The sequence below is a fragment of the Grus americana genome, chromosome 20 (genome assembly GCF_028858705.1).
Source record: "Grus americana isolate bGruAme1 chromosome 20, bGruAme1.mat, whole genome shotgun sequence".
Taxonomy (NCBI): domain Eukaryota; kingdom Metazoa; phylum Chordata; class Aves; order Gruiformes; family Gruidae; genus Grus; species Grus americana.
The window spans coordinates 11,655,189-11,672,626 of record NC_072871.1 but is presented as its reverse complement, the minus strand read 5'-3'; the positions used below and the strand labels follow the sequence as shown (position 1 = coordinate 11,672,626).

Below are 17,438 nucleotides of genomic sequence, written 5' to 3'. Positions count from 1 at the left end.
GCCGGATGGGTCCCGCGGTGCAGCCCAGACCTCGGCACAGCCTGAGCAGCACACCGCCATGGGGTCGGGGGAGCCGAGAGGTGCCCCGAGCGCACTTTGGGCCAGCTTATCTGCAAGCTGCCAACTGGGGTGGTTATTCAGAGGAGCAAAAAGAAAATGGGGGTGCACACAGTGATACCCTGACCTGCAGCCAGCAGAGCGTGGGCAAGGAATGGGACCAGGACTCTGCGTCTGTCTGGCAGCTGACCCTGGGCTTTGATCCCCCCCAGTCTGGCCACGTTTTGGGTGATAAGTGGTGATAAGTGATAAGCAATCCCAGGCTGAAGGACATGGGGATCTGTGGTTGGGATTGCTCCCGGGGCTATCCCGGAGCTTTTGCCCCGCAGAGCGCAGGCAGGGCTGGCTGCAGAGCTGGGCAAGAGGCACCGCAAGCGGGGCAGTGTGTCCACGCAGGGCTCAGCAAGAGCAGCTTGCGAGCAAACAGCCCTTTCCAGCCACTAAGGAAGATTTAAGAGCGAGTAACATCAGCCCAGTCAAATTCAATTGCTATTGATAATGTCCATATGCAATTAGAGCCAATTAAGGGGAGGCAGCAAATGGCAAGTATTTGGCTAGGAGGTGGGGGGGTCAATACAACAATCCAATTTCCCAACAACCAAATGCAATTAAAGAGTATCGCTTACCCGGCTTGCCCAGGAGGGCCAGCGCATAAATGGGCAAAGCCAGGCGCGCGGGTGCCGTCCTCCCCAGCATGCAGACCTCCGGGAGCCAGCCCTGCCCCTGCCCCAGCTTCAGGCTGCGGGAAGTGGCATCCATGTACTTCACCATGATCGCGGTGTTCCTGGTCATCTTGGTGGTGGCCCTGCAGGGCTCGGTGCCCCGTGGGAGTGATTTTCCCTACAAGGTGCCCCTCGATCCCCAGGGGCTGCTTGAGCTCTCCTGGAATGTCAGCTATCCCGAGCAAGCCGTGCATTTCCAGCTCCTCGTCAGGGACCTGCAATTCGGGCTCCTCTTCGGGATGTCGGACAGGGGCGAGTTTGAGAACGCAGACCTGGCCGTGCTCTGGAGCGACGGGCACAATTCCTATTTTGGGGTGAGTCGCTCGTGTGTTCGCATGGCTGCTTTTGGGGTTGCCTCCCCACGGGTGAATCTGGCTCACGGTTTGAAAAGAGTGGGGCTGGTCCAGGGCACGGCGCACGCTGGACTGCTCCCGCTGCTCAGGTGGAAGTGGCCCGAAAGGGCTTGGGGGTTTCTATCCCAGAGGGAGCCACGGATCAGGTCTACACTATGGGTTTGGCATAGGATCCTAAACCCAAAGAGAAAAGAATAAATACAGCGGCACATCAGCAAGGCTGAGTGGAACCAGAACCTGGATGTCTCTGCTGCGCTTAGCTGCAAAGAGCTCCAACAGGTTGTTGTGCAGAGCAGCTCACACTCACACACGCACATGTGGGATGCATCAACACCCTGGTTCGCTTGTGCACTGCTGTCAGTCACATTAAAAATTAGCCACGGCTCCTGTTAATGACTTTGAGACAGTGAAAAAGTTATCAGCCAGGAAGGCTGCTCCTGGCAGCACCAGTAACCCGGCTGCGAGTCGCCTTTGATGCTATGGCAGAGATCAGCAGCACACAGGAAAACACAACCTGACGGCCGCCTGCCAGGGCGCGGCGTTATCAGAAATTAAACGTGCAAATGTATTTGGGTGGTACGTAACGCCCCGTGGTAGCAGATGTGGGGGGAGCTCATTTCTAATTTTGCTGTTTGATATTGCTGCTGCACATCGCTGTCCTGTCTGACACAGTCTGTCTGTCCGGGTTCTCGTTCGGTTTGTCTTTCTGCCGGGGCTGCAGTTACAGTGACTACCCTGTGCTCTCCACAGCCACCCACCCCCAGCCCACCACCTTGGGCATATTGCAGTTGCGCTTGGCTGCAGAAAGCAATTCACATTTTTTCCCCGTGTGACGCTTTCCAGTAAGTTAAATTTTACCTCTCTTCTTACTTCAAATTAACCATAAAATACATTCTTTCACAATCAGCCGCGATGTGATCTGCAGCGTAATGAAAGGATGAAAAGGAGGGCTTATTATCTGTACTATTTTCCTGCTAATTACCAGCCATTCAGGGTGTGTGGTAGCCCGAATGCTACAGTATTTCACAGCATCATGTTAAAAAAACCATAAAGGATCATTTCTAATCTGCCTTCATGAGCTCAGTGAAAGGCAAACAGCGCTGAATTAAACACTGGGCAGCATTTGGGCTTTCTCTTTCTGTTGGTGCTGAACAGCATCCTGCAAGGAGATTTCTATAAATCTCTCCAGTCCTGGTTTTCTCTCTCCCAGCAGCCTTTCTTCTGGATAAGTATGTCAGCTGTTAAAATGATCCAAATTTGCTTAACCCCCCATGTACTACGAGATTAATTCGCACACCATACTCCTATGAAAACAAATGTCATGCTAGCTTCATGCAGCTGATTTTACTCTCCCCCTCTAAGGACAATATGTTCTTGAAATATCACTCTATAGTTCTGGCTGAAAAGATGCCAAGATGTTTTATTCTTATTCTTCTGTTTTTTCCCCCAAGATAAGAGAACCGATGCCACTTGTGTAGGTACGGCGAGGTACTTCATAGGTGCCTTTTCTCAGTAAACAAAAGATATCAACAGGAGTTGCAAAAGATCAAGACAACAACACTGTTCGAATGCAAATTATTGCAGGATTTTATACTCCAAACTTTCAAATCCTTAAGCAGAGGAGTAACCTATTGCTTTGCTTCTCGGTGTGCCTTTGACACCATCGTCAACAGCGAGCAGTTTTTGGGAGGCCTTGCTGGGCTGCCGAAACAATCTGGCCACAAATGAAGGATTTTGAAGAGGGGTAGTGATTTCTAGAGCTGACATTACAGCCCAGCAAGGGTCTGACCCTCAACTGAGAGCAGCTGGTTTGTGGCGAGGGTCTTGGAAAGCACATCAACCCCTAAGAATGTCCCCCAGCCAAATACACCCAAAACAGAACACAGACCGATGCAACACCTTCATGTGTCCCTGCGGGCTTTCCTCCCCCCTCCTCCTTTCCCCCAGTCGCATCTCAACTTCTGAAGGTCTTTCTGCAGACCATTAATGCTGGGTCACGTATTTCACAGGTCTGCCTGTGCCGAGCACCAAGGGTCTTGTGGCAGAGGTGATGCCGGCACAGTTCTGCCCGTGGGCTGCTGGAGGGTGGCATGGGGCAACCAAAACACATGCTCCCTCCACCTCTGGGATGTGGAGGGTGAACCAACCGGAGGAGGAACAGAAGGAGGACTTCATGACTGGTACCGGTGGAGGTCACTGCCGTGGGGTCCTTGAGCTGAGCGGGGCCAGCGGAGCCTCCTGGCTTAGCGGGATGCTCTTCCTCCTGCAGGATGCCTGGAGTGATGCCAAGGGGCGGCTCCACATGGACTCTCAGCAGGACTACCAGCTCCTCGGGGCTCGGAAGGCTCCCGAGGGGCTCTACCTCCTCTTCAGAAGAGCCTTCAGCACCTGTGACCCCAAGGACTACCTTATAGAGGTATGGCATTGCCCTCACCCCCCTATAGCACCCCCCAGCCCCATCCCAGCCCCAGGGCACCAAGCTGGGCTCCAAACCTCAACCTGCATGGCCATACCTCACCAGTGTATTGTTTTGGGGACAGCATCAGGTGTTTGTGCTGTCTAGGGCAGAAAGGAAGCGTGCTACAGATGTCAGCCCTGGGACATGAGTAATATTTGGCACGATCTATTTACAACCCCTTATAAACCTCTATAAAGTGTAGATTTTTAGCTCGTTTGCATCATCCGCTCCTGTTAAGCATGTGTTAGGTCTATATAAATACCCTCCTGCATCACTCCGGTTTGCAGTCTGGAGCCAACTGTTTGGAGTGTTACAAAGAGGTGTTGGTGTTGTTCAACGGGAGGCAAAGAGGAAGGTTTTGGAAGAAGACGGAGCAAAGGGATGGCAAATAGAGCCACTGCGGTGTGCACATGCGTGGTTCAGTGAAGCCTCTCTGGGTCTGCATTCACCACTCCCCCGTGAGATGGGATTTGGGGGCAACCTTCCCAGTGGGGATGTCAAAGAGCTTCGGGATCTCAGCCATGGACCCCAAGTGCAGGCAGGAATCGGCGTTAGGCTCATTTCAGATGAAAGCCTTTGGTAGGCAGGATATTTTAAAGCCAACGTGGGCACAGACCGTCCTTGAGTTTTTGTTGCTGGTTTTCAGAAGCTTGTCCTGTGGTGAGAAATGTCTACTGTCTGCCAAAACAGAGAGCCCTGGAGGAAAAAATTCTGTGTGTGAACTGGGAAAAGACTTGCAGGTCTTATTCTCTGATCCTTTAAGAAAAAAAATTCTCTTTTCCTTTCTTCCTTATCTCCTGTCCAGAGCTCAATGGGTTCAGCAGCACCTTCCTTGCTTGCAGTAGACTGTCAGCAGAGCTTCTCCCAACAGAAGATGGAAGATAGGGAGGATTTGAGGGAGAAGTTTTGTTTCTGCTGTTCCTCCCCAGGCTGCTGCCCATGGCCATTGCCAGGACCAGGGTTCAGGGTGGGATGAGTCCTGAACCGACACGGCAGTCCCAGCCTGGAGGTCAGGAGGGACAACGGGCTCTGAAGAAGCAGAGAGGAGACATTACCCTTATGGGTGGAGGAGAGGTGTGGGGGCAATAGTATTAACTACTTAAGTTTAAAATTGATGCCATCTAGGGAAAACTTTTCAGACTCTCCCAAGTGGTAGGGAACCCTCTGTAATCACATCAGGCAAAGAAATGCCCTGAAATCTACAGTCTTACCAGGCCAGCCCAGCAAAGTGAGCTACTGGTGAAGTCAGGGTGGTTTCCAGTCTGGGGATGGGTGAAAAGCCCCATTCCTGGATTCATCCCACCAATACTGGTGCTGATAGTCCATGCAGTTCATGTTCCCGCATGAAAAACTGCCTGATATACTGTGCTCTTGCTTCAGGATGGCACTGTGCACCTTATCTACGGGATCCTGGAGAAACCGGTCCATTCCCTCCAAGCCATCAACATCTCTGCCATCCACAGGGGACTGCAGAGAGTGCAGCTGTTAAAGCCCAACATCACCATCCCTGAACTGCCCAGCAACATGAAGACCATGGAGATAACGGCCCCTGACATTGTCATTCCCAGCCAGGAGACAACCTACTGGTGTTACATGGCAGAGCTCCCAGACGGCTTCCCCAAACATCACATTATCATGGTAAGAGGCGGGAGAAGAGGGTTGCTTTCCCTGGTGCAGATCAGCTATCACATTCACACTCGGTCTGCAAAGTCCACCTCTTCCCTGCCCTGTCACAGGGAGGCTTTCAGACCCATAAGTCTTACCCAACACGGTACCAAAACATCTCCCACAGCCATCCCACCAGACAGTAGCATCCTCATATCTCCTAGAGAACCCAAAATCAGAGGCTTCTCAGCAGGAGGTGGCAGGTTGGTGACTTCCCACCTGGCACAACAAGCAAATACCAGGGCAGGCTCAGAGCAGCTCCCTTGCAGAGCTGACCCCCTGCAGAAGGCAGAGCTGTAGCCACCAAGGACAGACCTGTGGCAGGATTATGACACACGACGAACCACGAGGAATATATAAACATGGGAAACAAAGGAACAGGGCTGGCGAGAACAGGGCAGAGCAAGCCAGGATATGAACTGGCTTCTAAAAATTAGGCATACTCCAAAAAAAAAAGAAGGGGAGGGGGAGTTACAAACATAAATGCAACTTGTGTGCATCGCCTAGACGTGTTGCACATGCTTGGGTCACCTCCTTTCAAAGGAGAGGCAGAAACCTGCAGGCACAGGTTAGTGCCGGGGAACGGCAGGCGTCACGCCATCCGACCGGCCGTCACGAGCTGCTGGCAGAGCATCGCCCGGGCGGCGCGGAGGTGGCTTGGCAGATGACCTGGCACACCCAGAGTCAAAACCACACGACGGGGAGAGGGAAAACCTGACACACGAGCAGAAGTGAATGCTTAGTGATTTATAGGGGAGAGACGATGCTGCAAAGGAAAACTCAGAAGGAGGATTTTCTCTTCAACAGATGGTGTGAAGTGAATCATCTGTGTGTAAGTAAAAAGCGCGTAACTCCTGATACCTTCCCGCTGCTGCAGATCATTTCTACAGCTGGCACTTTTAGCCAGAGCTGTTCCTCAGGCTTGTTTGAAGTCAGTCTTTCTACCCCAAAACCCCCTCCTCGTGCCCCAAACAGCTGTTGGCTAGAAATGAAATTCAATGTCTGCAGGCAGAGCCACTGCAACGCGGCCAGGACTCCCTATAGCAAAAAGCAACGTCCCCAGGGTCACCTCAGCCCTGCAAACCTGGCAGAGGACTCGGTTGTCACAAAGCAGACCAAGATCTTCTGCTGGTCAGGTGCATCTGTTGCTGGAGAAGGGGTGAGATGTTTCTCTAGTAGTGATAGGACAAGGGGTAATGGCTTTAAACTGAAAGAGGGTAGATTTAGATTAGATGTGAGGAAGAAATTCTTCCCTGTGAGGGTGCTGAGGCCCTGGCACAGGGTGCCCAGAGAAGCTGTGGCTGCCCCTGGCTCCCTGGCAGTGTTCAAGGCCAGGCTGGATGGGGCTTTGGGCAACCTGGGCTAGTGGAGGGTGTCCCTGCCCATGGCAGGGGGCTGAAACTAGATGATCCTTAAGGTCCCTTCCAGCCCAAACCATTCTATGATTCTATGGGCTCTGGTGGACTCTGGGTTGGTCCCAAAGCCAACCAAGAGCTCTTGGACCTTGGTGCTTCATGCCCATAACAACCTTTCCTCCCCATCAGGCAGCAGAATCTGCCTCCCCTTCAGTAAAGGACAGCAGACATACCTGCCTTGGGCTCCTTGTGGAGCCTGCACAGACAGCAGCCCCCGGGGATGGGCTCTCAGCAAACGTTCTCAATGTGTCCTCCTTCTTGGACGCTGCTTTGCAGTATGAGCCAGTGATCACGGCAGGCAACGAGGCCCTGGTCCACCACATGGAAGTCTTCCAGTGCGCTGCTGAGTTCGACAGCTTCCCCCATTACAATGGGCCCTGCGACTCCAAGATGAAGCCAAACCGGCTCAACTACTGCAGGCACGTGCTTGCAGCATGGGCCATGGGAGCACAGGTGGGTGCAAGATGGGACCCGCTGCCCTGGGTGAAAGCTTTGGTCCTGAGCGCTTTCCTGCTGCCTCTCAACCCTTCCTGATCCCATTTTGGGATTGTCCCATGCGGGCTGCCCCAGCCCCAGTCTCTGCTGGGATTTGTGTCCAGCCCTGTCTGAGCTCCCCTGTGTCTGAGTTTCCACCTCACCCCCCAGCCCACCTCCTCGGTGCCATAAATCAGTGTGATGCCCCTTATGCCATTGCACGTGCATGCCGGCATGTGAGAAGTCTTTTGAAGCAAGACCGGTTCACCAAACACAACCAAGAGCACAAGTCATGTCCCTCAACCCACGGCGGGGGTCAGGATTATGCCCAGACATTTCCCTTAGGCTTTTCAGCCTTGTCCCCAGGAAAGCCACCCCACCACTCCACTAACACCCTCCCTCTGCTTCCAGGCTTTTTACTACCCCGAAGAAGCAGGTCTTGCCTTCGGTGGCCCGGGCTCCTCCAGATATTTGCGCCTTGAGATTCATTACCACAATCCCCTGGTGTTCGAAGGTGAGTGGGTGCGTGGCGATGCCCAGTGCGTCCCCAGTGAGGCAGTGGCAGGGCAGCCAGGTAAACGCCAGGGCTTCCTACAGAAGAAAATTTGGCCAAAATCATACCCCTGTTTGCAACTTTCTGGAGACCTCATGGTCCAGATCTGCGCTAGCAGGAGGAATATATTAAACCCCCACCATGCTGCTGCCTTTCTGGTCTCAGCGAAGTCATCCTCACCGGAGGCTGGACCCCATCCTCATGCATGCCCAGCAGCGAGGAGAGAGTCTTGGGGAAGGGGAGCCAGGCTGAGCCCGCAGCCCCCCAGGCAGAAAACTGCCCCTACCCATCGCTCCAGCAGGGCAATGGTCCAAGGCAACACCCGTGTTTAGCTGGGCTGTCACAGGGTGTCCCCCAACTTCTGTGCAAGGTGGTGGCGGCGGGTATGAGCTCAGAGCCAAGAGCAGCAGCGGTGCCGAAGTCACCAGAGAGACAGCACCAGCCTGGCTGGGGATGGGGGACTTAGATGTTGTTTTGCTGGTACTCCTGCTTCAATAACATTGTCAGGAGACACATTTTTTTAAAAAAAGGATTCCAAACAACCCAGTTTCTTCATTTACATAAAAACAAGTAGCTTCTTGACTACCAGAGTATATTTTTAGGAGACCAGAGCATATGTACTGTAGATCAATCATAGCACATTCGGCAACTCGAGAAGAAACACGTCTATAAATATGGAGCTCATGTCTTTCATAATTTATCTGCTTTTGCGTGTTAACCAATAGTGTCTCCCCCATTATTCTTATCCCTGGACGGGCTGCAGCCCAGAGACAGAGGCTTCAAAGCCAGCCTGAACCCCTCCTGACCTACTGAACCTGCCCCTTCCCTTTTTTCACAGAGCTGGGTGGCAAACGAGAGCCAGAGCTTGGCTTCGCATCTCAGCAGAGCTCGCTCCTGCCTCTGCCTGCCCTGCGGTCAGCATCTGCTAGGGGCACACCATGGGCACAGGGTCTTCTCCAGCTCCCACCAGATCCCCGGGGGAGGTTAAATGGAGTAAATCTCAAATGCAAGAGAGACCAGAAGCTTTCCAAATGCAAAGAGTACTTGCTCCATAGGCATTTCTCCTCCTGCCAGGCCCCCGGTAACAGCACGGCCTTAGTTATTTGGACGTAGCAGTTAAAGATGCAATGAGCCATGTTTCTGAGAGAGTTCTCCAAAGCACCCCATGATCTGCCCTCCTGCTTTGGGCTCTCCAAAGGCACTACTTACCTCCCTTGGGAGCAATTCAGCCTCAGGTTGGTGACCTCTCCAGGGGACCGCTCAGTAAAGACTTGCATGAAAATATCTAGGATTTTAAAACAATAAGAACACATGAAGAAAGCTGCGAGCGAGAGGCCAGAGCACCTCTCCACACACCCACTGCAGCACAGCATCGTTTTTCACGCCTGACCTTGTCCCAGCAGCCGTCACTTCTCCCACAATGACTTGCAGCCTTGTCCTCTCGCCCACCAGGTCGCCGCGACTCCTCAGGGATCCGCCTCTACTACACGGCCACCCTGCGACCCTACGACGCCGGCATCATGGAGCTGGGCTTGGTCTACACGCCGGTGATGGCCATTCCCCCGGGCGAGGACGCTTTCATCCTCACGGGGTATTGCACTGACAAATGCACCCAGCTGGTGAGTGCCCGTCCTCTCTGACCTGGCTTCACCTCGGAGCAGAGAGATTGTAAATGGCTTTTCCCAGGTGCCAGGCACCAGTGATACGGCACTGAGCTCCAGGCTCACAATTCCCAATTTTAAACTCCCTGAACCCCTTACCATGAGGTTGTGCTGGAAAGAAAATATCTGCTGTGTACAACAAACAGTGAGCAGCTGGTTGGGATGTGCTGAATCCCCCTCGAAGCAGCTCTCCTGGGGAGCCATCTGCTCCGGCTCCCCGGGGTACCATTCCCATAAAACTTCCTGCCGAGCTGGCCGTGCCTCGGCGGTGCTTCCCCCCACGGAGATGGGAGGATTAGTCTCTGCTTCCAAGGAGCTCACCAAGAGCTCTATCAAGTATGGTTTCAAAATGCCCACCTTGGTCTCAGGGAAGTTTTAGTGAATGTTTTTGTAGGGCCTACCCAAAAGGAACCATTTGTGCCACCACTAATGAATGCAAGGACCAAGCAGCGTCCGGCTCAGCTGCTCCCGCTGACTTAGGGCACAGCAGCGCGTAAATTGGACTTGGCAGCAGACCGAGCGTCTGTCCCTCTGCAAGGACCTCACTTCTACGCTGCCCCAAGGGCACAGCAACCCCCAAACCCCCCCGTGCGGGAGCCAGCACAGGGACGGCCGGTCGCAAGCACACAGCCAGGGGATGCATGGGAGGGAGAGGGATGGGGTCAGGCACGGGGGCTTGAGCCGTCCTTCCCCCAGGCTCTGCCCGCTGCTGGCATCCGCATCTTCGCCTCCCAGCTCCACACTCACCTGGCAGGAAGAAAAGTGGTGACAGTGCTGTCCCGGGACGGGAGGGAGCAGCAGGTCGTGAACGCCGATGGTCACTACAGCCCTCACTTCCAGGTATGGGGTCTGCCGGGGCAGCGGGGGCGTCCTGGCTGGACATCACCCATGGGGCTACCCTGGGCACAGCACCACGGCGTTGCTCTGATGCGGCCCCTTTCCTTTCCTTCCCTCCCAGGAGATCCGCATGCTGAAGGAGGTGGTTGCAGTTTTTCCAGTGAGTGGCTCCAAAAACCGTGGCGGCTTCCAAACCACACGAGACCTTCCCCCGACCCCGCAGCCCTGAGACCCCCCCATCTCCTTTACACCACCTCATTCCCTCCACCACCCGCAGCGGTGTCCCATGGGACTCACCGGCAGCCCCTGCCCACGCACGGGCGCTGCTGCCATCCGAGACCTCCGGGAGGGCTGCAGGACAACACGCTCCCCGTGGTCCCCAGGTCATATCTGCCACCCCCGCGCAGATGCCTTGGGGACGCCAGGGCTCGTCTGACATGGCACGAAACCAGCGTGTGGGCAACCAAACCGTGCCAGGAGCTAAATTAAGCACCTAATTTAGCTGGGCTTCCTCTAGCAGAGGGAGGCTCCCGGGGGGGGGTGAGGGTGAACAGTGCATGCGCTGGAGGTGCTCCCTCCCTCCTCACTTGATGGAAGGAGAGGAAGAGATTCGGCAGCGACTGTGGTGGGAGTGGGTGGTAAAACAGGCGCTGTACGGGTGGGGAAGGACCCGGCTGCAAAGCGGGGGGGCACCTACACGACCCGCCGTGCCCCAGGAGGCTGCTCAAAAGCCTCAGCACCTATTGAAACCGTCCGCAGGGCTGTGCGCCGGGGTGTCCCCACGGCACGGGCTGTGGAGGGGGAGGCAGTTGTGCCATCAAGTTGGGTACAGGTTTGGCAATTCCAAATGTTGCCTAAGTGCATTTTTTTTTCTTAGGTGCTTCAGCCCTGCAGAAATCCTTTAAAAGCGGGGAAAGCAGGAAAGCCCGTCCCTGGGATACGGCCCCAGGGAATCTCCCCAGGGGATGCGAGTTTAGCAAACACTCCCGTGGCACTGCAGCCGGTGCTGGTGGGGAACAGGCTGCCTGCGGGCTGGCACCGCTGCGGGGAGCAGAGATCCGCTACCTTACAAACTCCCTGATCCCCAAACGTGCTGCTCAGAGAGGGGAAACCCTGCACTCTCACACTTACACATGTCTGTGTTCAAACCCTCCAGGGCGACGAACTCATCACGACCTGCACATACAACACGGAGGACCGGAGCCGAGCCACCGTGGTGAGTGCGGGGGCGAGCTCACCTGCCCACGTGGGGCTGGCGTGTGTTCGCACCCCAGGGCTGGGGGCACCCACAAAGTGGGCATCTGCATGAACCCCGGCTGAATCGCAGCCAGAAACCAGGGGGAGGGTGGTAGAGAAGCGAAGCCACAAGGCTCTGCTGCCTTCAGCAGGGATGTTAGGGTGCTAATTGAGAAGTAGTACATGTCACTAATTCCCATCACAAACTGTTCCACCAGGGATTAATTGTAATTAAAGAGAAGTGGCATTTTTTTGACAGTGCATGTTATTTTCTTACATAGGCAGCAAAAAAAGAGCCTGTCAGAGGTACCATCAACAGGGACAAAGCTAAATATAGTAGAAGGATTATAGGAAATCTGCATTTTAATGTAAACCACACGATCTAGCCTGAAAGTCTGTCCTTGCACACAGGGCGGGTGGGCAGCAGAGTGCAGCCAAGCCCATGCATCTGAAGGGGTGCAACGTGCATGTGCACGGGTGCACGTACCGGTGTGAGCTTTGTGCCTTTGCGGCCTCTCTGCCCTCCCCGCTGCCCGCGCAGCCCCGGCAGGGCAGAACCGGACCCAGCAGGGTTGTGTCTGTGCCGTAGGGCGGGTTTGGCATCCTGGAGGAGATGTGTGTGAACTACGTGCACTACTACCCCCAGACGCAGCTAGAGCTGTGCAAAAGCTCTGTGGATCCGGGCTACCTGCGTCGATACTTCAACCTCGTGAACAGGTACAGAGCCCTGCACGGCGATGTTGAGGGGAGAGGGACCATTGCAGAGCCCTTTGCTAGTAACACTGGGAAAAAAGTTTAAAAAGTGGGGTTTGAGGCCCTGCTGTGCAGGAGGTGTGTGGGGACACTCAGGCAGCGCGGGTTTCAGGAGCTGTGTTGGTTCCGGCTGCGTGCTGGAGCACAGTCCTGCCCTCCCCTGTCCCCAGAGCTGGCAGCCAAACCCAGGGCTTTAAGGATGGCTGAGCAGTGAGAACCATCGGGAAGGGAGAGCATTCCTGGGGAGGGACTTCCCAGCAAGAGTCACCGCGCAGCCAAGTGCTTATGTGTAAAATACTTCTTATACCCCACGGCAGATGCCAAGCGTCCCTGCCAGAGAAGCAGGCTGCAGTTAATTCACCCATGATGAGAGGGGTGAGATGCTGACCTTGCACAGGGCATCCTGCTCACGGGCAGTCCAGCTGGCCCCAAATCTTCCTCCGCAGGTGCCGGCTGCCCTAGGCTCTCCCTGCTCCCAGTGCTAACCTCGGAGCCGTTCCAGGCTGAGCTTTAGGTGGATGGGAATTAGGCACGTCCAACACTGAATGAAAGGGGACAGCACCGCTGCGTTTCAGTGTGGCATTTCTCCTGTCCCAGGTTTAATGACGAAGAGGTCTGCACGTGCCCGCAGGTCTCCGTCCCGCAGCAGTTTTTCTCCGTGCCCTGGAACACATTCAACAGAGACGTGCTGAAATCCCTCTACGACTTTGCTCCGATCTCAATGCACTGCAACAAATCCTCAGCTATCCGGTTCCCGGTAGGTACGGCCTCACAACCAAAGCTTCACAGCAAAACCCCTGGCCGCAGGAAGAAAAGCAGCTGGGCAGAGCTGTGCCGCGGGGTGACCCTGATGGGACGGCTCCGGTCTCCAGTGCTCAGGACACGGCTGCACCCCGCGGGCTCAGGGCAGGGAGCTGGAGCTGCCTGGGGAACCCTGGCGCCAGCAGGACAATGAGCCCAGCCCAGCCCTGGCGTTTAAAACAATACGGCACGAGCCTGCTGTGCGTGTGCTTGGCCAGTTTCAATTAGGAGATGCATTTGCATAAAGCAATTTTGAAGCTGCTTTCATTGAGTGTTAAAGCAGGGCTAGCTCCAGAACCGAGGAGAAACATGAGGTGGTTTTTAGGATTTTTGTCAAATCACATCAGGTCCCAGCAGAGCGAGCTCATTACGCACAGCATCTGTGCAGCCTCCAAACGCGGCGATCCAGCAAAACATGAAGGATAAAGGGCCCTGAGATCTCTAAAATAAAACCAGGCCCAGCAACGATGGTCATGACAATGATGGTGATGGAGAATTAAAACCACTAATGGTCCCTATCACCATCAGCTCCTGAAGCCATTTGTCGGTGTAATAAACTTCCATGACATACTAGTTCTGGATCCAGTGCTATCCACCGCAGCACCGGAGGGTGCTGAGCTGATTGCAGGGAAGGCCATCAGCTGTCTGCCCCCATAAAACCCCTTTAGCAAAGTCTGCTCTGCTGGGGACAGAAACCTTCCCAGTTCCCTGGAACTGGACACCCGGCACCTCTCGGCTATGGGACAGAAGTGGTGTTTGTGCAACAGCAGAGTTATGAATTAAGCCCTTAATTATGGCCCAGGCAACTCGCTTGATTTCGGAGAGGTCCGGGGAGCACTTGAGAAGAGACTCGAGCGGAGCAGATCCGACACCAGCACAAAGTGGGTCACAAGATCGCAGCGAGGGCGAAGGAGCCGAGGTGCTCCTCCTGCTCCGCTGATGTTTTCAGAGCGAGCCTGATGTTAGGACATCTCATTTATTCCACGCTGTTTCTGCCAAGAGAAAAGCACCGGCTTCTAATTAAGCTCGTGTTTTTGCAGTTCAGCGATCCCAAACTTGACGAGCTTTCTGGAAGGACTGAGTGCTGTTAATTACTGAGCAAAATCTCAAGGTAACGCTTGTGAGCGACTGCGGGGATGTTGGTGTCCCCAGGTCCCCTGCACCTGCAAGAGCTCGCAGTAAACTCTCTGTACTCTCTACGTTCAGATTTCCACTCAAAAGCACTGAAAACAACAACAGAGACACGCCAAATACCTCTGATCTCCCCCAAAAGCAGGGTGCTGGCGTGGTGGGAGCACAGGGCTGGGGCCGTGTCGGCAGGGCAGGCTGCCGCAGCACATGGGCTCAGGGCTGGGGCTGAGCCCTGGAGCAGGCGCACCCGAAACCTGCTTAACCGCTCTCGTAAGCCGTCAGGTTACGGGAAAACAGTCATTTCTCCAGCTGGTGCTTCCCGGCAATGCTGTCCCCTCTCTGGTCGCTCCCTGTGTGCTTTGGGAGGGTCCCTCCATCCTGCTCCATCCCCCTCCACATTTCCCCAGGGTTTTCCTGGTGCCGGTGCAGGCTCTGGCCCATTTCACTTGACATACTACAAGGCATTTCATTTGAAAACATAAATTCAACTTTCTTCTTCTTGCTGATGACTCACAGCTCTACCTCTCCTCTCCAGACCTCCCTCCTCCGGCTCACGCTGCGGCTCAGCCTCTCCCTGACGTTTCCGCATGAGCGCGCAGCCGGCAGCCAAACCGTAACATCACCGAAGCAGAGCTCAGCCCAGACCGAGCCCCCCCTTTGCCCTGGCAGCCCCTGCCTGCGCCTCACCCCGCCACTCACCCCGACCAACCCATCACACCTGAGACAGACCCTGCCCGGCGGGCTCAGCCCTCGGCACCGCCTGAACCCGGCAGACTGCTCCTTGCAAGGAGCGTCCTCGAGACAAGGTGCCCCCATGCACGCACGGAGCTGGGGGTTTTGTCCCGGCTGTGGTCACCTTGAGCCCCGACGGCAGTGACAGCCCGTCGCTGGCTCTGCCCTGCAGCACCTCATCCTGGCTGCTCCCGTTTTGCAGCAGCTGCACGTGAACATCCATGCTGGCACACTGCAAACGTCGCTTCCAACCAACCTGCCTGCCAATACCTGGTAGAGATTGTTTTTCAGGGCTGGGCTGAGAGCAGGGTGGGTCGGTGGGACTCCATGCTTCAAGCTGCCGCCATCCGATTTGGTGGGTAACACTTTTTGGGGTGGAAACTCCCTAATTGTGGTGGGTTTGTGCAACGCGGTGCACCGCAGACATCTGCGCTGCTAAGGGGAGGCGTAGGTGCTTCTGCAATACAAATAATTAGTAATGTCTCGTAAGAAAACATCCTGGTTCAGGTTAAAACACTGCAAATATTAAAGATCATTTCATTTTTACAAGCAGGGGAAAACATGGAGTCTCCAAGTACCCGAAACCCTGACTTGGTCTCACGGTGCCGAACTCTCTTGCAGGGCGAGTGGGAGAAGCAGCCGCTTCCCACCATCACCGAGAGGCTGCGGGAGCCCGTCCCTCGCTGCCCGCCCGCCCCGGCGCCTCGGCCTGCTGCCCCCGTCCCCCTCAACCTGGGCGAGCTCAGGAGGGACTGACCCGATGCCTGCTCCTTCCATCACGCCGGGAAGAGCCTCCAGGCAGGAGCATCCACAGGGAACCTTGTCCCTTCGCTCTCCCGGCATCCCTGCCCGCACTGCGATGCCGGCCGGTGCCCTGGCCCCTGTCTCCGGAGGGGGTTAGAGCTCACGAGCTAGAGTTCAGAAAGTACTCTGGAGATGGAAGGCGCTATATTTAGCGCGTTATTAGTAATCCTGGCTCTGAGTAATGCTGCTTTCCGCCCCCAGAATAATAACGTGGAGGTTTGCTATTGTGCCGAACCCAGTGCGGCCCCAGGGAGGGGGGAGAAGCCTGCTTTCCCGCAGGGAAACTGAGGCACAGAGCAAAGAGCTGTGTGGGAGCAGCATACAAGCCTCCCCAGTGCCCCGCGGTCCCGTCTAGCTCGGGGCAGCTCCACGGGCGCTCTCCCACACCGGCACCCGTGGCGGGGATGGAGGGAGGGATGCCACGACGCCCACCCCACACTCGCCTCCCCGCTGCAGGGACTGAGCTCCCCGCCGCGCTCCTCCTCCCACTCCCCCGTGCTGGGGATTATTCGTCTTGACGCCACCAGATGCCAATGGCCGGGAACAAATGATACCTCTGCGATGGGTTTAGAAAGGGGGAGGGATGGGAGGGGGGCAACAGGGGGGGAAAAGACAAACCTTTTGGCAGGAAAAATGTCTCTATTAAATATCTAAATGTAAAAAAAAAAAAAGAAAAAAAAGAAAAAAATTGCTTTTTGCTGTTGAGCTCCAAAGGAAAAATATTCGGGAGGAGTAGAGGAAAAGCCGGCGGTGCGGCAGGAGAGCCCGTCCATCCCAGCTGGGCGCCTGCCCCTCGCTGCCCTGGGGCGGGTGGGATCGGGGCAGGGCAGCAGCCGAAATGTGCCCCCCCCCCCGGCTACCTTGGCTTAAGAAAAAAATCTCAAGTCAGAGCACCGCGGAGCAGAAAGGCCTTTTTGAAGCAAAACATTATCTTTGCAGGCACACAGTGGATCCCTGGCTCGGCGGGGAGCAGCGTGCTCGGTCCCTCATTTATCCCCAGGACACACGGACAGGACCGCCGCCGCCCCCTCCTCTGTCCTCCGCCTGGGCAGAATCAGGGAGTGCAATCAGCCCTTATTCAGAGAAAAATTCACCCCAATCTTGTTTTTTAATGTTTCCAGTAAAACCAAAGCATTTGAGAGTTCATGCTTTTGCCCGTGGCGCTTGTTGCATGAGGCTAAGGAATTGAAATCAGCTCTGAAAAGGCTATAAACCAAAGGAACCTAGTCAAGGGTAATAAAATGAAAAGCATGCAGCGTGATTATTTCTTCAGGCAGGTGAAAGCTTCCGCAGAGATCAGGCCCTTGCTGTGCCCAGATGGAGCCCAGCAAGGAAACCAGAGCAAGAGACTAATACAGGGACGGGCTGGGAGCAGCCACCCCTTCCCCTTAGCCGTGGGGGGTTCACGGGCTGCGTGCATGCGATGAAAAACCTTCCCTGACACCTCCGAGACCGGCTCTGCGGCTGCGGGGCTGGCAGCACCAGCTCAGCCCCTGCGTGCATCCCCCTCTCCCTTGGGAGCTCAAAGGAGCCACCTCCAAGCTGACCTGCGGGGAGATGCCAGCAGAGCAGACGGGACCGCGGAGGGCCAAGGGCAGCCCTGGTGTCGGTGCCCCGGTCAGTGGGCTTACGCCACAGCACTGAGCTGGTCCTGTCCGTACCGGGAGCAGCGCGGAGGACACACAAACACAAACAAGTACTGGCAAAGCAGCCGTGGGCCAAAACACATTCACCAAACTCTTTTCCTTCTCCTGTGAACCCAGACCCCCCCACACACCCCCCCCAG

The 17,438-nt window shown here is 55.4% G+C and overlaps 1 protein-coding gene across 1 annotated transcript; it reads left to right on the top strand.

Moving 5' to 3' along the window:
- Positions 1-659: 659 nt before the first annotated feature.
- DBH (dopamine beta-hydroxylase) lies at positions 660-16,196 on the top strand. Its single transcript, XM_054848790.1, is given in 13 exon segments — positions 660-728; positions 731-1,093; positions 3,402-3,548; positions 4,971-5,228; positions 6,947-7,123; positions 7,556-7,658; positions 9,150-9,316; positions 10,055-10,198; positions 10,317-10,355; positions 11,352-11,411; positions 12,021-12,148; positions 12,782-12,941; positions 15,470-16,196. Coding segments are annotated over 13 exon segments (1,950 nt in total). The 3' UTR covers positions 15,605-16,196.
- The last annotated feature ends 1,242 nt before the right edge of the window (positions 16,197-17,438 follow it).